General features: G+C 42.0%; 1 protein-coding gene and 1 long non-coding RNA gene across 2 annotated transcripts in view; one reads left to right on the forward strand and one right to left on the reverse strand.

Annotated features, from left to right (window-relative positions):
• The window catches only part of nbeaa (neurobeachin a), a 449,617-nt gene extending 434,532 nt beyond the window's left edge, over positions 1-15,085 (reverse strand). The window contains exon 1 of the mRNA XM_078403202.1: positions 14,422-15,085. Within this exon, the coding sequence (XP_078259328.1) occupies positions 14,422-14,712 (291 nt within the window). The 5' untranslated portion in view covers positions 14,713-15,085. The remainder of the gene's footprint in view (positions 1-14,421) is intronic.
• An 88-nt stretch (positions 15,086-15,173) lies between these two features.
• LOC144595615 (uncharacterized) lies at positions 15,174-19,810 on the forward strand. Its single transcript, XR_013547515.1, has 3 exons — positions 15,174-15,217; positions 18,496-18,561; positions 19,793-19,810. It is a non-coding gene; the product is annotated as an uncharacterized LOC144595615 (long non-coding RNA).
• Positions 19,811-21,007: the final 1,197 nt, after the last annotated feature.

Here is a 21,007-nt window from a genome sequence, read left to right on the forward strand (position 1 = left end):
GGGATGAATATTGCGAGAGTGGGAGTGTTAAGACAGATGCGAACGGTGGTTGATGAACTGAGAAGGGTAAAGGATGATGGCCAAATGAAGCCAGATAGGGGAGGGGGAGGGTCCGGTGATGGGAGACAAAGGCAGTTGGATGATAGATGGAAACAAAAGATTGCAGATGCTGGAACCTTGAGCAACACACAAATTGCTAGAGGAACACAGCAGCTCAGGCAGCATCTGTGACAGACAGATAGCGTTTAGAGTCAAGACCCTTTTTCAGACTGATGGAGTACTGGGGAGAATGCTGGTAGAAAAAGGTGAGGAAAAGAAGTAGGGCAAGAGCTGCAAGTGATAGGTGAGGAAGTAAGCTGGATCCAAGCAAGGAGGGGTTGAAAGGCAGGCGAGTCAAGTGGGGTGAGAAAAAGGTAGTGATAGACCCAATGGAAGAGGTGGAGGAGGAAAGGAGCTGGGTGATGGAGTGGAATGTGGAAAAAAAAAGTATTTTCTGGCAGGGGTTGGGGTGGGAAGAGGGTAGGATCTGGGTAGATGAGAAGTGGGGAGGATTAACTGAAATCAGACACTTAATGATCATGCCTATGGGTTGTAGGTTACCTAAGGAGAATATAAGCTGCTGTTCTTCCAGCTTGCATGTGGCCTCATAGAGGACTGACAGGTTGGTATGGAAATGAGAAAGAGGATTTATATGTCATGGGTCCGAGTTTGAAACATTGCCTATCCATGTCCTCCAGGGATGCCTCTTGACCCTCTGAGTTACTCCAGCACATTGTGTTCTACGTAAGATTCTGAAGAAGGGCCCCGACCCGAGATATTATCTGACCATTTCCCTCCACAAATGCTGCCTAACTGCCGAGATCCTCCTGCAATTCATTTGTGACTTCTGGCATATGTTTTTTTGAGATGATCCTAAGAAGAAGATGCAAAATGGGGAGAAAAAAAAAAGTAAATGGAAGCAGATGGAGCAAGGGGACAGATGGGGAGGGTGAAGGTGGAGATAGATGCTAGAAGGTGATAAGCAGGGATGTAAAGGTTGCTAGGTAGGTGATAATGGAATTATTGAGGGAGTGACAAAAGGCTGATAGAAATAGATTTGGGGTGTGGAGGAGGGGGAGGGGAGCATGTGGATGAAAAGTGTGCGAAGTAGGTGGGTGGAAACAGGAAAATGAGGCCATGGTTGACAGGGAGGCAGGTGGGTAGTTTGAGGTGTCCACTCTTTCCGCCATTTATTCAGGACCTTGCACTGCCGATGCATGGTTCTCAACATCATCGTGAATGAGCCTTCTCTAAAGCAGTCATGACCAGGGGTTCTCTTGAGTAAATAGGAATGTTGCATTTCTTTTACAAGGTTTTCACCAGTTATTCAACCTTTTTTCTATTGGTCTCTTCCCAAGAAAGTGGTCAGAATACACTGTCTCTTTTGAGAGTCTGGTGTTGGGCATGTAAATGATGCGCCACCCATACCGTAGTTGTTTGAGTGTCACTGAGGACTTGATACTGGGAATGATGGTCCATGAGTGTAATGACATTGGTTTGCTTGTTTTTTTTTGTTGAGGATTTTGCAACATATGTGATGGCGAGATCTTTCTAATTCCTTGAAATGCCTGCTGTAAGTAGCCCAGGTTTCAGATGGGATCACTGCTGTCAGTGGATCATAATTTTGCTATCAGGCCTATCTGAGGTTTTGAGCTCCAAATAACCTTTTCCTAAAATGACCAATTGTTCTAGCAGCCTCTGGTGTGGTGAATTTCATTAATGTCTGCATGTACTAATTTGTAAAATGACTGAAAGGCAGGGAAGGATTTTAAGTCATCCTTTCTAACTGAGGTAATATTAAAGGCAGTACAGTAATTTAAAATGTTTTAAAAACAATGAAACACCAATCCCATGTTGTTTATCCAGTTTCATAAACTACAATGTTTTAATCTTCCCAACTGAGAATGCAATGGCTTCAGTCATGTGATCTTGAAAATATCTCCTATCAATACAAGTTTCTAAAAAAGGAAACAACTTTAATTTTTGTTAAATAAAAGATCAGGATTATGAAAAACATTTGAGAGAATTCTCTGATGTTAGATATTAATGTAATCAATCAATTGTGGAAAAGAACATATTGTAAAGTTTCCAATTTCTACTACCAATTGGAAAGTTTTTCCATGCCTTTTCTTATTTTATATTTTGGTAAAATATACACTCCAGAACCCCACAGAAATATCTTGTAAATCAGTAAAGCAAAATGACAAGTCAAGGAAAAATTGATAACAATTTTATTTTAAATCAATTCAAGCGACAGTACAAAGCCATGTACAACTTGCCACATTTTTTGACAGCAATTACAATAACTACCTTGATGTGCTGCAGTTAAAAATTAATGCTACAGAAACTGGATCAATTAGCTCCACAGTGACCACGTAAGAGCCGAACAAATATAGTATTTGTCCTGACATCCTCTACTCCACTTTTTTTCTTCTGAATGATTCACAGTATATCACAATCATACTTTATTATGCAACATACAATGAATGTCATTTGCCATACAGTCATAATAATAAAAAGCAACAGGACACACAAAATACATTTCAACATCAACATCCACCACAGTGACTCCACATTCCTCACTGTGGTGGAAGGCGAGAAAAAAGCTCAATCTTTCCCTTCTTTGTCCTCCAGCGGTTGGGGGCCTCTAAACTTCCATTGACAGGACGATCTTGACTCCGGTAGCTGACGGTGGGCCTTCGTCGTCGGGGCGATCAAGCTCCTGTATCGGGGGGGGGGGGGGGGGGGGGGGGGGGGAGGATTTCAGCTCCCCCACGCCGGGCGATCTACCTCGGGTCGGGGCTTGTCAAACATCGTGCAGCTTGGAGCTCCTGACCGGTCTCAACCCGAGACTGCAAGCTCCTTGATGTTAAAATCCACAGGCTGCGTTGGAGCGTCGATCCAGGCAAGGAATCGCACGCTCAGATGTTAAGTCCATGGTCCTAAAAGCATGGTTCCTATTTACTGTCCCACTGTTCAAGGATTAAATTTGAAGGCAAGTACAAAGGCAGCGAGAATCAACATGGAGTAAGCAAGGGTTGGTGCAGTTATCACTAATTAATCAACAAGTGGGAGGAAGCAACAGGAGGTAAATTCAAGAAGGGAAAATGTTACCTGCCACTTGAATTTAACATGGGGAAGTGTCAGGGAAACAGTTGGTGGGGAGTGAAAATGTTATGTAGCAATTAGCAGTTTGTACACAGGCAAAGGTTTGGGGGTTGGGTGAAGTGGAAATGGTCAAAAGTAATAGAAATCCCAAATTAAATAGGCAAATGCAATAATCACTACATTGATATCTGAGAAAAGATCATGCAACTGAAATGTTTCTCATTTTGCTTTCCACCGATCCAGTCTTGCATTTTTATTACAGAATTCCAGTGTCAGCAATATCTAGCTTTTCAACCACTTCAGTTTATCGGTGGCTTATTTGCAATTATGAATATCAATATCTGATCTCATTGTGTTTCCCAGTACTTGGCCTTTTGGAAGAATGAAACATTTATTATCAGCACATTCTGTGCCAGATTAGATTCACATAGAGTCAGAGTCATATGGCACGAAAACACGTCCTTCGGACCAACTCGTCCATGATGATCAACGTTTATTGTGGTGTATTTATTGGCACATGTACCAAGATACATTGAAATGCTTGTTCGGCATGCTTTCCAGTCAAATTATTCTATACACAAGGAAATAGATCCTCATCTGGAACAGCACGCAGAGTCACCACCGTCCAATTTGCTCGTGCTTGACCCATATCCTTCTAAACTTTTCCACCCATGTACATGTCCAATGATAAGTTGTACAATAAATTCCATTTTAAATAAAGTTAAATTTCACCAAATCATACCTATATTTCAAACTGATCAAATGAGCTAATTTAATTTTCTAAATCTTTTATGTTAACTCCCACAGGTTTTAAATACAGAACAATAAATAATGTTATCAGAATAAAGCCCGTTCACAAAGAAGTGGTTCATTTATGGCCAAGGAAGTAAAAACTAATTCACTGGAAACAAGCCTTGTGCAGTTATGTGGCCAAACCAAGCTTAAAAAAAGATTGTATTTTCTGTTAATTTACTGACCAGTTGGAAAGGCAGCGAGAGATGTAAAAGAAAGGTTTCCAGGAGCTCATCTGAGTACCGACCTTCTATCGCTGGATACAAAGTACAAAGGTGCAATTTTTCACTTCTTATCCCGTTTCTGACATTTATTTCTTTACATATACTGACCAGTTTCTCTGAAAATAATAAATGTCTTGCTGAAAATTTCCAATATTTTGCAAAATTGAAATAATGATTACTGCAAGGGTTCACCCACCCCTGAAAAAAAAGTGTAGATCAGCTCACATACAAAATTAAAACCTGACCTAGCAATGATTAAACCAAACACAGCTAGATAATGAGAACTTTCTTTGACTCCAGTTGAAATGACTTCTTTATCGCTGTAAATATAAAATGAAACTAAAACATACTTTTCACATGTGGGGATGTAACCAACCAAATTCCAGTTTAACCTAACAAAAAATATCAAATATATACTATTGATCTGAACTCTCTACAATCTGTACCTGATAACCATACCCAGAAAGTTACAAAAGACCTCCATGCTCAAGACCACCAATTCCATAAATGTGCCATTCTCAAAAATGCTATTCACACATATGGCAAATTATTCTGATCCTGGGTACAGGGCAGAAAAGATGACCTCTTCCTGTTTTGTTATAATTGTTGCTTCTCAATAAATTACAATTACTCATCAGTCTTTGAGAATTTTTGTCTGTGGAAAAACCAAAGGCACTTTTACATGGAATACCAGACGGGCGTAGACCCGTTGGGTCCAAACCTCTCATGCAGGCCCGGCAACCCCCGTTGGATCCAAACCTCTCCTGCGGGCCCGGCAGCCCTCCCCCAACTGACAACCCGTCGACCCGTTGCCGGCCGTGGGTGGGCGACAGGGGAGAGGGAACCACTCGCCCCGGGCGGCCATCGCGGTGGCCAGAGCAAGCCGTGGACCTGTTGGGTGTAAACCCCTCCTGTCGCAGCAGCTCGACGGCGACAGCCATCTTCTTTGACCCTCTGCCGCCGCGCTGCACCACGGGAGTAAGGTCAGGCGCAGGGCATGCCGGGACGGGTGCAGGTCCTCCCGGCGGCGGGAACGCATTTATTAAAGTTTGTTCATTGCTTTTAAAATGTAATAAAACTTGATCAATCAAGACCGCAGTGGAATGGTGAGTAGGGTGGGCCTAAAATTGTTGCGCTATCGTGCACCGTTTTGGCTGTATTTCGGGAACAGACTGATATACGAATGTACAAGATGAGATTAGATAGATCCTGTACGATAAAGTACCAAATGCAAGCTGTTCACATTCAGATAATATTCATAAATACCACTTCAGAATGCAAACCTATTCCTAATTGCAAAAGTACTCTATTTTCCTGCAGTTTTAGGTGAATATTCCAACCAAAGCATTGTTTACATTTCCAAGTAAACTATTGTTAAAAGAAAATAAAGCAACATTTCTGTTGTCTGTTTATCTCTATTTATCAATAGCACCTCTGCATTTCAGATAATTTTGAAACACTGCACATTGGCGAACAATTGAACACATTTCCTTTCATATTTTGCTGAATTAATTTATTAACATTAGATTTATTTCATGAATAACAATGGCATTTAATACGAAACTAAATGAATACACTTTTTATACTGTATTGAAAAGGTATGTTATTCGAAGACATCTTTTTTGCAAACATAGTAATATCCGGTCAGCTCCAGTTTAAAACAATATATAAATTATTCACTTTTAAGATAGAGGAACCATTAACAAGATCAGCAATTATTGCCCATCATTATCTATCCTTTACTCCCACTGAACTGGTGGGGAGGTAACCCCAGGAGTTAGACCCAAAAATGAAGATTTCCAAGTTAGGATGGTATGCAACTCGGAGGGGAAATCAGCAAAAGGGTTTACCTTCTGACCTTGCCCTGTGTTGTCGTTAGCGGTCACAGCTTTGTGAGGAGCTATCAGAGAAGCCTAAGCGAGTTTGTAGATGATACATATTGCACTGGTAGCAGTTAAAATGAATATTTAGGATGGTTGTAATGTTTATCAAGTAGACTGCTCTGTGGTTGGTGCCGAGTTCCTTGAAAGTTGTTGGCATGGCACTTATCTAGACCAGTGACGACTTTAAAGCCTTGTAAATAGTGGGAGACCTTGCAGTGTTAGCAGGAGTGGCCCTCAACGCAGGATACCCAACTTCTGGACCACTTTCAGAGATATAGTATATTTGTGGCTGATCCGTTGAGTTTCTGGTTAATGTTGACGCTGCTGGGGTCAAGGTCAAGTGTGTTTAATTGCCGGGTCTCGAAACAGAACAAAATTCTTAGTTTTCAGAAATGGTAATGTCCAAGTATCTCAATTAAACATTAAAAATTCAATTGACTGCTTAATCATGCTTATGTAGATAAAATCCTAATCCAATCATACTATTACCCATTTCATGTTGAGGCATTGACAGCTAATCTATTTCCAAATATAATCAAAAGACTCTAGCTCAGAGAAACAATAATTCAAAACATTTGATAAATTTGCTAATTAGAATTATCTGCAGTACATACGTTTAAAACAGACAACTTTAAAATATTTTTAATAAAGCCTCACGGGAAACAAAGCAACAAGAATAACTGCAGGCATGGACTATTGAGTGGCAAGTAACATTTATGTAATGAAAGTGCCAGGGAATAACCATCAAGAGTGTCCAACCACCACCCACCATTGACATTCAATGACATTAGGTTTAGGCTTACTATTGTCATGTGAAAAGAGGTACAGTGAAAAGTTTGTTTTTTCATGTTATCTAATCAAATCAGATAATCATACACGCAAGTAGAATCAATTCAAACTCAAGTGCAATAGGTACAACAAAGGGGAAGATACAGAGTGCAGAATAAAATAAAATATCATTACAACATTTAGAAATGGTGCTAGATTTAGGCAGGAAAGAGATTAAAAATAGGAGAGGGATTATATCGGATGATGGCAGCTCCTCCTCTGGAAGGAGCACACAGTCTCCATCCACACTAGTACCATCACCTGGTCGTCGTCCCCCACCTCTATAAATAATTTGAGGTCACCATTGACCTGAAATGCAACTAGACCAGCCACACAAGCACTACAACTACAATAGCAAGTCAATATTGTAGTTATCGTGCTTGTGTGACTGGTCTAGTTGCATTTCAGGTCTGCTTAGCCTACAGTGAGTAACTCTTGCTGTGTCAAGGCAAAAAGATCAGGAGATAGAATACCATCCAGTTGCATGGATAAGAGCAGCTAGTTCAACACCATTCAAGACAATATATCCTCCTTGACATCCTTTGCATCCAACAGTCATTCTCATCACCATCAGCACACAGTGCCTGCAGTTTTCCAATCTACTAAATGCACTGCAGTAATTTTCACAGTCACTTCACCGTCACCTTCCAAACTAGCAATCTCTACCATCCAGAAGGACAAGAGCTTCAGGTGAAACAATCATGTTCCCCTCCTCTCTCCCTTCCTGTTCACCATCTACACCTCAGACTTTGGATATAACTCGGACTCCTGTCACCTGCAGAAGTTTTCAAATGACTCTGCAATTGTGGGCTGCAACAGTGAGGGGAGGGAAGCTTAATACAGAGGTGTAGTCAATGACTGTTGGGTGGTGTGGGCTGAATCACCTGTAGCTCAACATCAACAAGACTAATGAGTTAATGGTGGACTTTAGGAGAAAAGGAACACCCCCGTCCCCTGTCTCCATCAATGGTGTGGATGTGCAGTTTATTAGGGAGTACAAATACCTTAGAGTGTATCTGGACAATAAACTGGACTAGTCCAAGAATGCAGAGGCCCTGCACAAGAAGGGACAGAGCCGGCTGCACTTTTTGATGGCTCCGTTCCTTCAAAGTCTGCCATAAGATGCTGCAGATGTTCTACCAATTGGTAGTAGCCAGTGCCATCTTCTTCGCTGCCGTGGCTGAGGCAGCAGGACGAAGGCTGTGGTCGCCAATAGGATTACAAACTCATCTGGAAGGCTGGCTCTGTCCTGGGGGCGGAGCTGGATTCATGGGAGGTAGTCTTGGAGGGGAGAATGCTCCTCAAACTGCGGAGCATCCTGGATAATACATGACACATTGGTCAACCTGAGTACATTCAGCAACAGACTGGTTCTACCAAGATGCAGGACAGAATGATCCTTCATCCCTGTGGCTATCAAATTGTACAACTCCTCCCCCTTCTGTCGTGGGGTAGAATTATTTGCCTTCCCCCCCCCCCCCCCCCCATCCTCCCCAATCTTTGCACATCCCCAATCTTGGACCTTCCACTTGTCGCTTTAATTTCATGTTTCAAGTATCTAGTTGTGTTTTCTGCAGACCAATCTCCCTCCTCGGATAAATAAAGTCCTTTCACATCATATTCTTTCGAAATGCAGTTGTAACATTTTGCCAACATCTGACACTTCACCAAGTCACCAAATCCAACTGCACAACTCCTCCCCCTTCTGTCGTGGGGTAGGCTGAGACTGACTCACCCCCACCCACTCAAGGGAGTGTCCAACCACCAACTATCCATGACATTCAATGACATTACCTTCACCAAGTCCTCTGGTACCTCGCCTATAGCTAAAGAGAATACAAAGATCTTCGTCAAAGCCCCCACAAACTCTTATCTTGCCTCTCTCAATAACCCAGGGTAAATCCCAGCACGTCCTGGTGATATTGGGTAGAGTTGCTGCTTTACAATTGTAGAGTTGCTGCTTTACAGCGAATGCAGCGCAGGAGACTCAGGTTCGATCCTGACTACGGGTGCTGCACTGTAAGGAGTTTGTACGTTCTCCCCGTGACCTGCGTGGGTTTTCTCCGAGATCTTCGGTTTCCTCCCACACTCCAAAGACGTACAGGTATGTAGGTTAATTGGCTGGGTAAATGTAAAAAATTGTCCCTAGTGGGTGTAGGATAAGTGTTAATGTACGGGGATCGCTGGGCGGCACGGACTTGGTGGGCCGAAAAGGCCTGCTTCCGGCTGTATATATATGATATGATATGATATAACCACTTTAATGCTCTTCATGAGATCCAATACCCTCCTCCTTGATCTCAAACTGTCCACGCTTCGCAGTACACTCTACTGATCTCTCTGTCCTCCACGCAAATATAAGAGGACAGTATATGGTAAATTCCTGTTCTAAAGGGAAAGATATGAATGGCATACAAAGGCAACTCACCAACGCTGGATAATTTCTAAAACAAAGATAGAATGAATTGATACTCAAGTATGAAGTGACAAACAAAATGTTAATATAACGAAATTAAAAATAATTTCTTTTTTACCATCTTGGTCAAAATCTTTAAGAAATCATGTTAAGCACAATAATGTAGTTGATATTATTACAGAGACTTTCAAAGGGCTTTTGGTAAAGTACAGCAAAATAGAATTGGTGGCAAAAAATAAAGTTCAAAGAATCTGTTGCTCTGAAATAGCTGAACAAACACAAGAAGATTTGTTTTTAAACTGAAAGATACATAAAAAAGCAAATCAGCAATAAAACAAGTAGATAGAATGGTAAAGAAGGTGCGCCGTGTATAAGAGTTAGGAAGCAATGTTGCAGCTTTATATAACTTTGGTTAGGCTACATTTAGAATATTGTATGCAGTTCTGATTCCCCCTGTACAGGAATGGTGTGGAGGCTTTGAGAGGGTACAGAAGGGGTTTACCAAATTGCTGCCAGGGTTGCATTGTTTACTCTGGAGCTTCTAAGGCTAAGGGAGACTTGATAAAAGTTTATAAACTGAGAGGCACAGATAGGAGGAATAAACTGTTTATTCACCCCAAGTGCGTGAAGGAGAGATATAGGAGGTCCTTCCTTCCCGCTGCTGTGAGACTGCACAACCAGCACTGCTCCTAGCAGGCGAGTCAACAGTAACAGTTAAGGATACACAGTAAACTGATGACAATCTATTCTTGTCTTTACTTTTATTGATAATGAATGATCTCTTGCTATCCACTTTGCTGCTGTAACACTGGAAATCCCCCCCCCCCCCCCCCCCCCCCCCGGTCTAATCTTCATTAAACCTCATGAAACAACTGACCACTCCAGGTATTAGTCTAGTAACCTTCGCCAAACTGTTTTCAACTCATTACCTGCTGTCCTTAAATAAGGAGACTAATACTTTGCGTACTACTCCACATGTAGTCTCACCATTGCCCTGTATATCTAAAGCATAGCCTCCTCATTTTTGTATTCAATTCCCCTAGAATTCACCCTATCTTTGCAACTTATCATTTTACTACTTCCATAAGATCAACCTTCAGTCTCTTATGCTCCAAGGAATAAAATTCTAGCCAGCCAACCCTATCGCTGCCAGGGTTGCATTGTTTACTCTGGAGCTTCTAAGGCTAAGGGAGACTTGATAAAAGTTTATAAACTGAGAGGCACAGATAGGAGGAATAAACTGTTTATTCACCCCAAGTGCGTGAAGGAGAGATATAGGAGGTCCTTCCTTCCCGCTGCTGTGAGACTGCACAACCAGCACTGCTCCAGTACCTCGAGTCCTGGCAACATCCTGCAGGTGGGTTTTTCATTTGATATTAAAACACTCAACTCTTGACTGCACTGTTACCAATAAAACAGAACACAATACTCCTAGTGTGGCTTCACCAATGTCTTAAACCACAACATAACATCCTAACATCGAGACTTAATTCCCTAACTGGTGAAGGCAAATGTGCCAATTCATCACCATCCTGTTTACTTGTAATGCCACTCTCAGGCAACTATGTACTTGCACTCCTAGCTCCCTCTGCTCTACAATATTCCCCAATATCCTACTGTTCATTGTGAAAGTCCTATCTTACTTTCACTTCCCACCTGATCAAGATACAGCTGCAATTCTTGATAAGCTTCTTCACTTTCTACAATGCCACCTATTTTAGTGTCATCTGAAAACTCACGAGCCATGCCTTTCATATTCTCAGAAACATCATTGATATGGATGACAAACAACAGAGGCACAACAATCTCTAGTCCTAAACAACCTCCCACCACTCTCTGCTTTCTTCCACAAAGCCAATTCTGCAAACAGTCAGCTAGCTCTACCTGGATCCCAGAAATCTAACCTTCCAAAGCAGCCTGCCATGCAGAACCTTATCAAAGCCCATATAATAACTTGAAGTCCATAACCTGAAGTCCATATAGACTATGTCAACTGCCCTGCCCTGATTGACCACCTTGGTTACTTTCTCAAAAAAGTCAAAGAATTCATGAGATACAATTTCTCATGTACAAAGCCCTACTGACTATCCTTAATCGAAACCTATCTTTCCAAATTCATAAGTAGATTATCCCTCAGAATCCCCTCCAGTAACTTACCTACAATAATTGCTAGGCTTACTGGTCTATAGTAACCACTTTCAACATGTTAGCATGAGTTCCATCAGAATCCAGAGATTGGTCAGCCTGCAGCTCCAAAGATTTGCTCAGTACCATTGCCCTGGCATTTGTAATTTTCTCCAATTCTCCCTCCCTTATAACTCTTGTTTTACAACTATTTCTGAGATTTAACTTGCATCAAATGTAGTGATGCTTGTTGAAAAAAAGTGTGTTTTTTTCACCTGCCATCCCCTGGCCTTCCATTGTTCGTTCACCAGACTATCTCTCTACAGATTTCAATTTATTTTGTTAATTCTTTAAAAATATAAACAGAAACTCTTATCTATTTTTGAGTTAGCTTTATCTCATATTGCAATTTCTTCTCCTTCCATATTAATTGTTCAGTCATTCATTGCCTTTTCCCTGTCCAATCAACCTTCCACTGCTGCCCTCTGATAACCTATCTGCACAATAATATGCTTTTAAGTTGAAAAGAATCCAACTTCTTTTAGTTGATCTCAACTGAAGCAACTTCCCCTTGGAGATTTTTCTTCCTCAAAGGAATGTATCCAATCTATTCATTCTGATAGAACTCCTCAGATATCTGCCAAAAAATCTCATCTGACTGCTCCTTTAACCCTTAATTTACCAGTCTACTTTTAGCTGGTTCTGTTGTCATGGCCTCTTAAAATAATTCTTCTCTTCCTTAAACTGAATCTAAAATTCAGTCATATTATGATCAAGTAATAACTTGCTATTGCTGGTAGAAGGGCTGGTAACTATACATATTAAATAAAACTAGCAAAAGAACAGAAAGTGTCATGAATGGAAAATACTGAGCATTTTTTTAATGGTCTGGAATGCATTACTGAAATGGTGAAAGCCAGATTCAAGAAATTTCAAAAAGGAATTAGATAGTTTATTGAGAAAAAAATAGCATGGCTACAAAAAAGATGCAGCAGAACGGGATTAGGTTTTCTAGTTTTCACAAAGGACTGAATGGCCTCCTTTAGTGCTAGTGAAATAGTAACTTTGACTGTAACTGTAAAGTGGTTAATTATTTTTTCAGTACATGTGTTTCAAGGTTACAACTTTGGAAAACGTCTTTAAGAACAACCTACATAGAAATTGAGCTTTTTGAGTTTATCACTTGTGGTGAGCACTTCTCGGAAATCAATAACAAAGCAATCAATTTGCGGTTTCGAGGATGTTGGCGATCTCTCTCAATCACTATCTTCACAAACTGACACGTTTCAGATAAGTTGAGGTGAATAGTGAAGCTATTTGTCAATTTCAAACGTAGAGCAATTTTCCAAAATGTTAACAGGTACATCTTAATAAATCGTCACAACACACTTTGCAACCTTAAACATTCAACTCGAAAGTCAAATGATGCAAATGTGATTCATTGGTTCACATGGGATCAGGACCTTCGGGACTCAAACTGCAACTTCCAGAGACAAACAACGACTACAATCGCTGATGGATGGCCATGGCGTTTCACACTGCACAGAAACTATCTTAAGAGGAAAGTAAATCTGGGTTTTGGAAGGAGGGGATCGTTCGTGAAAGAGTTTTGCTGTTATGCTGCCCTGACTATGCACACACTATTTCCTGCTCTGGATGATCCAGTTGTATTACAAATGAAACTATTATATCGTAAGCCCCAGCTGTTTGACAGAAAGAGGCTGCAAACAACTTACTATTGCGACACACGAATTGGGCACAGCACGGGTTTCTACGTCAGGTTATTTAAATGAAAATTTTACCCTCTCTTTAATCAAGTGCAACTGATGGCAATTCCATTCTGTTGCACTTTTTCGATAGCCCTGGAATTATTTTCTCTCTTCCACTGTTTATACAATTTCTTTTGGGGATTTATTGAATCTTGCTTTTGTTGCTATTTTAATCCCAGACAATTACAAAGCAGTATTGCTTGAAAACCACACACCAAGTCACAATTAGATCCAAACCTTGGTGGGTGTAAAATGAGGACCCCCTCCACCCACAATCCTCCTAACCATCCCCTATCAACCCCCATGACACATCCACAACACCATAACCGTGCCCCAACAGCATCCAACCCCAAATCCAACCCCAACACCCTAACCATCCCCCAAATCTCTAAACCTCCCTCACCCCCTAAAACCCCCAATAATTCCACAAATCCCGGACGATCCCCTCAACCCAAGCCCTTTCCAGCTCCATCAACCCATCTCTCCATGTAACCCAAACCCTCCCCACAATCTCCAATAACTGCCCAACCACCAATCCCCCCCCGACCACACCTCTCAACCAAAACCCTCCCCAACTACACTCCCCACTATCCCTTCCTCTACAATGAAACATCCCCCCATAATCACACCCACCTCCTCTAACTCTCTCACAACCACCAAACCCTAACACAACCCCTTGCCACCTCCATAACCCTCCCCCATAGCCCCTCTCCCCTTCCTAAGCCCTCCAACCCTCTCCACACCAACCCCCTCACTAGCCTCCCAAACATCCCCTCCCCAACATACCAACCCTTCCCCCACAACTCATCACCTACAATCTTCCTCAATTCTCCCACCTCCACAACGTTTCCCCTACACTACAATTCCTCCCAACCAACACGCCTTCACCACCCATCTCAACCACCCTCCCCAACCCTCCCACCACCACTACAGCCTATCTCCTCAGCCCCTCCCCTCCAACCCTTCCCACAAGCCCTCTCCTACAACCCCTCCCCAACCTTCCACTACCCCTCCCCTACAATTCTCCTATCTCCTGAGCCCCTCCCCTCCACAAGGACCCTCCCATCTCCTGAGCACCCCTCCATCGACCTTCCCAACCCCTCCCCTCCAACGTCAGCCCTCCCACCTCTTCCCCTCCATCCCTCCACCCTCCCCAACATCAACAGCCCTCCCACCTCCACTCCCCATCCCCTCTCCCCCTTACCCTGGCCAACCCGCCCCGCCCCCGCCCCGCTCACCAGGTTGAGCACCGTCTCCACGATGTCCCTGTTGCTGACCTCCCCGACCTGGATCAGCCCGATGACAACGGCGAATTTCATCTTGATGTTTCTGATGGGCACGGACGGGTTGATGCCAGACAGGGAGACCACGGAGCCCACCACCTCACTGGCCGCGGCCGCGGCCGCCGCCGCTGCTCCTCCCGGTGCCGGTACCGGTACCGCCGGCCGCAGCCTGGTGCCGAGCTCCGGGCCGCCGCCGCCGCCGCCGCCGCCTCCTCCCGCCGCCGCCGGCTTCTCGCTCGCCATCATCTCCTCCTCCTCCTCCTCCTCCACACACACGCGAAACAAAACTGATGGAGAGCTTGTATTGGGGAAGGTGGGGAGAATATTCTGGAAATTAAAAAAATATCACCTCGGCTCAATTCAATTTTCCCTCAAGGAGAGCAAAAAATAATAATCTGCGAGAAAGAAGGGGGTGGGATGTAATAGCTGGGCGGCCCCTGTCACGGTGCCGGTCTGCGGTTTTATTTCACACACATACACACACGGAGGCAGGGAGAGGATCATTCAGCCGCTGCTCACTGCCGACCCTCCGCCATCTTCTCCCCCCCACTCCTCCCCCCGCTGCGGGCGGCTCTGTTGCGCATGCGCGCCCTCGGGGGTTGTGGTGGGGGGCGCCGGGGTCCCGTGAGACGGCTTCAGGTGCCCAGTGCACCAGCCACCTTCAACTCGACCAGGCTCCACACACGCTGACGATCAAATTTTGCTCGTGCACTAATGTCCTGGTTATTAATTGATTGCATTTTTGCTGGTGGTATATATTTTTTTTCTTTTGCACTAGTGTTGTGGTTAATTGATTGTATTTTTGGATGATTGTATATGGTCATATTTTGCTTTTGCACGAGTGTGGTTATTAAATGCATTTTTAGCTGATTGTATATTGATTCTTTGTTTTTGAACGAGTGTGGTGGTTGTTAATTGATTGTATTTTTTGTTGATTGTTCATTGCTTTTGCACGAGTGTTGTGATTATTAATTGATTGTATTTTTTGCTGACTTTTTTTGCTTTTACACAAGTGGTGTTATTAATTGATTGCATTTTTGCTGATTATATATTCAAGGTTTAAATTTATTATTATACTCATGTTTTGTATGCTATCAGTCAGATCATACACAAATACAATCAAGTCAAACTCAAATATAATGGATAGAGGAAAGGGGAAGATACAGAGTGCAGAATATAGTTCTCAACATTTTAGTGCATCAGTTCCAGAGCCAAAGTCCAATGGCTGCAATTGGATTTAGGTTTATTATTTTCACGTCTAACGAGGTACAGTAAAAAGCTTTGTTTTGCAAGCTACATGAGCAGGGAATACTATACATAAATAAATAAAGTCAAAAGTCCAATGACGAGAACAAAGGAGAAAATCATTTATCTAATCATGTATTGTCTTTCCGCTGACTGGTTAGCACACAACAAAAGCTTTTCGCTGCACCTCAGTACACGTGACAGTAAACTAAACTCAAAATATAGATTGCAGAATATGGTTCTCAGCATTGTAGAATGTCATTTCTATGTCCTCAATGGGGTAAAGGTGAATCAGACAGTGCCCTAGCAAATGGAATGACCTTTCAAAAACCTGATGACAGAGGGGAATTAGCTGTTCCTGAGTCTGGTGGTGTGCCCCTTCATGGAAGCAGGGAGAAGAAGGAATGTCTGTCCACACCATGTTATCCCACTTTCTTATGCACTCCCTACCCACTAGGGGCAATTTACAGAGGCCATTTAATCTACAAACCCGCATGTCTTTGGGATGTGGGAGACACCGGAGCATTCGAAGGAATACCAAGGGAGAACGTACAAACTCGGCACAGACAGCATCCAAAGTCAAAATGGAACTTGGGTCTCTGGTGCTGCGAGGCAACAGCTGTGCCACTATGACTTTTCAAAATGATTATTATTACAAACATCTGCAATAACCCAACATTTGATAAGAGTTGCCTGAAAACATATCTAATATACATTAAGTACAGAATTTTAATGGCAAATAGATCTAACATTATAATATTGTTTGCATTGGTCAAACCAGGATTCTTTCACATTTGGAAAATTTAGGCCATTTCAAATTTGACTCTAAACTACTCTGTTTAAATTCATTAATATATATATGTGTGTGTGTGTGTGTGTGTGTGTGTTATTCAGAGGGGAGAACTTGGTGCATAAAACTTATGATATATCATAAGTTTTTTTTCAAAGAATTGTGAGGATTTGTATTTCTTTTTTTTCCTGGGAACCTAAATAATTGTGCAGAAGATCACCAAATCATATTGATTCACTCTGGCATCACTAAAATAGGGAAATATCAACTTGGTGTTCATCTTATGCAGAATCAAGTTCTTTAAAAGTAAAAACATAAGGAAAAGCCTCAGTATTCTACAGCCTTGCTTTATGTTTAAGCAAAACATCTTTAACATAAAACAATGAGATTCTCTTTAAAATAATTAGTTTCTCTTTCAAACATTTAGTTTCTCTTTATTTATCAAAACAATTAGTCAAAATAAATGTCAAGTCAAATTGTCTGAGCAATTGGTTTGTCTTGAATTCTTTCTCACCACAATATTTGTGGAAAAGCAGCATCTTTCGTAAGGATCGCTTCAGAAAGAAAACACAGTAAAATGTACAGTGTAGAAACCAGATCGCCTTTTGGCATATGTAATTATACTGTATTTAGAATTTGCTGACACTGGAATTTCCCTTTCCTCAGCTTTAACATTTGTAGGATAATTGCTTGGCCAGCACATGGCAACCTATTTCTCCTCGATTAAACAGAAATTGGGAATTTAAGAATTCAGACAACTCAACACAATCCAAAAAAAAACATGAAATTAATTCAGGGCAGCACAGTGGCACAGCAGATAGAGCCACTGCCTCACAGCGTGAGAGATCCGGGTTCGACCCTGACTTTAGATGCTGCTTGCGTGGAGTTTGCGAGGGTTTCCTCCGGGTGCTCCAGTTTCCTCCCACATCACGAAGATATGCAGATTTGTAGGTAAATTTGCCACAGTAAATTGCCCCTAAAGTGCAGGGTGTGGACGCAAAATTGGGATGACATGGAATTAGTGTACATGGGTGATCGATCGTCAGGGTGGATCAGGTGGGCTGGAGTGCCTGTTTCCTTGCTGTATCTTTCAATTCAATTTCAGTTTTTTGGTTTTGGCTACCCTCAAGGGAATAAAACAGATAACCAATGAAAGAGGTTGCACCATTTTGTAACACAATATATGTTTATATTACAGAATAAGATTTCAAAGGCAGGTGTAACTAGTGATTATGTTGGTCTTACAGAGGGAATGGTGCAATTGTTAAGAACTCAACATTAATAATTAACCTTAAGGAATTAAGATTTTCAGTTCTAAGTTTCTTCTTAATTCCAGCACAAGTACCCAAAAGTTGCAATTAGTGCAGTAAAATGCAACCCTTTAATTAATTAAATTTTATTTATTGATTTTTTTCAACACTCTTGAGGCTACCAATAATTGCCCATCATTAATTGCTATCGAGAAGATTCCTTCTTGCACTGCTGTAGTCTGTGTGGTGTTAAAGAAACATCTGCAACGTTGTTAGTGTCATAGAGTTATACAGCATGGCAACAGGGTTTTCAGCATAACATGCTCATGCCAACCAAAATATCCCATCTACACTAGTCCCATCTGTCTGTGTTTGGTCTATATGCCTCTAACCCTTTTCTATCCATGTACCTGTCCAAATCTGTGTGTGTATATATATATATGTATATTACTAAAACTCTCATCTTGTTTGTTCCCCAATTCCTGTATGTTTGTTCCCCCATTTGTTTGTTTGTCCCATATATTTCTTTGTGCGGTTTTCATCCTGAAAAAAACGGTACAAGATAGCGCGACAATTTTAGGCCCACCTTACCATTGTCCTGGGGTGTGTTTAACCCAGGTTTCATTCAAATCGGTCTTATATTTTTTAAGTTATAGACATTTTATAGTTTAAAAATAAAGTTTTAAAATTCACTTTCCAATTTACCTTGCCCGTCTTAACTGTTCGACATTACAATGGGACCAGCCCGAGTGACGGGAGTGGCGGCCGATGAGGGGAGGTCCACGAGCCGACGAGCTGCCACTGACAGAGGTCAAGTAATCTACAAACTTACACATCTTTGGGATGTGGGATCAAACGAGAGTACCCAGAGAAAACCCATGCAGTCACAGGGAGAATGTGCAAACTTTACCCAGACAGCACCCGCGGTCAGGATCCAACCCGGGTCTCTGGCGCTGTGAGGTAGCAGCTCAACCAGCTGCACCACCGTGCCACACCTAATGATGCTCCAGTAAAAATGGTAGCATGTCCTACGTTGTTTTATATCCCTTCTTACATCTTTTATATTTATGCTTGTCCTTTGCCAGAAACTCTTAGAAAAGATTGGAAGCAATTGGCTGCCCAATCAGTTGCCTCTGGAATGTCTGGACTATTCCCACCACACCCACTCCACTTCACTTCTCACACCACCTCCCCATGAAATCACAGGAGATTGAACACTTGCCTTTCTTATTAGTTTAGTGTATTATTGTCACATGTACAGAGGTACAGTAACCCAAACATTCCTTCGAGTAAAATTGCAATTTACTTGTACGTCTTCCAATATACTATGATGTGTTTGGTGATTATGTTGTGGTCTCTACTGTTCTGGTGAACCAAACGTATGATTTCCGTGTGGTTTCCCTTGCAACTACCCTGTTGCTTGTTATTATAAATTTCCATCCCACCCCAATCTCTGTCAGTGTCCTCCTATGTATTCTAACAATGCTCAAAGCATCTTGAGGAACAAGACCTCATCTTCCAACTCGGTATACAGTATTGTCGCCTTACAACCCTACAGTATGAACATTGGATTCTCCAATTTTAGGTAACCGACCTATAAACACCCCCTCCCCACTCTTTTCCATCGTCTCTTCCCATCTGGATGCCTCTTTTTATCTCTGGCCTTTGTCCAACTATCTGCCAATAGACCCCCCCCAATCACTTGTCTGGCTTTGCACCTCCCCCACTTCTCTTCCAGCTTTCTCCCCACTGCTACAATCAATTTGAGGAAGGGTCCCCACTCTAAACATAACCTATTCACGTTCTCCAGAGATGCTGCCTGACGTGCTGAGATATTCCAGCACTTTGTCTTTTTTTTCCGAGACTCAACATTGCATTCAATAATTGCAAGTAATCAGACATTCCAGTCTTGTATTGCACATTTTCAGCATTCATTTTCTCTCCATTTGTTAGAAATAATAATTTGCCTGACACTTACGTAACATTAATGTTACCTTTGCCTCTCAATCCAAGTCTGAATGTTGTGCACGTTCTGTTGCAGCGAATCGAAGTAATTTACTGGCTAAGAAAATGCGAATGGGTATTTACATTGGCGTGTCAGGCCCAACTTAACCTTGGTGACTTCAGAAATTGACACGTCAAGAGTGTTTAATTGTCAAACGTACCGACAACAGAACAACGCAATTCTTACTCGCTGCACCTTAACAAGCCCAATTAAACCATGTATATATATTTAAAAATAGAGAAATTAATAAACACATTAAGTGATCCAAACTATCTAATTTGGCGGTTTTTTTGTTGTTGTATCTTTTGGCTTTTGTTCAGAGACACACTTACGATTATGGTACCTAAATGTGTACAGTACTTACACAGTTTGTGGACGGCACAGTGATGCAGCGGTGGAGCTGTTGCCTCACGGCGCCAGAGACCCGGTTCGATCCTGACCTGGGGAGCTGTCTGTACGGAGTTTGCATGTTCTCCCTGCGACCGCGTGGGTTTCATCCGGTGCTTGCTTTCCTCCCACATCCCAAAGACCTGCTGGTTAAAAGGCGAATTGACCGACCGACCCCCATGAAGAGAATGGATGGGAAAGTGGTAAATAGAACTAATGTAAACAAATGGTCGGCGTGGACTCGGTGGGACGAAGATTTCCCTAAACTAAACTAAGTTGCCTTACACCGTTAATTGGATTTATTTAAGTTTCAATGTGGCAAAGTATGAAGTTATTAAATTCTTCACTCTCATGTAATCTCTTTCTTTGCTGAAACATTTCTCCTTTTCGTCAAAAAATAAATTTATTCTCCCTGATTTAGACAGATTACGACACAGTTTCCCTCCGTCTTTATTACCCTTAAAAGTATCTCCCAGTTCCGCCACTCCGCAGATTTTAGTGACATTACATTAGCAAATGTTCTTTTCATGATGCTTTCTTCTCTCTATATTTTACTCCCTGTCACACTTTGAACTTTATATTACTAAAGCAATCTGTTTTCGTAAGTAGGTTAACAAAGAGGCACTTGCACTGTCCAGGTAATTAAAGAAAAGAACAATGAGTTTTATAAATTGCCAGTTCGCAGGCGGTACGGATAGATAGGTCGTCGCTCTACAGTTTTTTAACTTAAAATTGGTACAAATTTAATCAGAATTGCAAGCCGCCCATATGACTCAGCGCTCAGGCCTTTAAAGTAGAGATTCGCAGGTGTTTTAAATCAAACATGGGGGTTATTTGCACCTTCATACCAGAAGTTAGATTAAA

The sequence above is a fragment of the Rhinoraja longicauda genome, chromosome 7 (genome assembly GCF_053455715.1).
Source record: "Rhinoraja longicauda isolate Sanriku21f chromosome 7, sRhiLon1.1, whole genome shotgun sequence".
Lineage (NCBI taxonomy): Eukaryota > Metazoa > Chordata > Chondrichthyes > Rajiformes > Arhynchobatidae > Rhinoraja > Rhinoraja longicauda.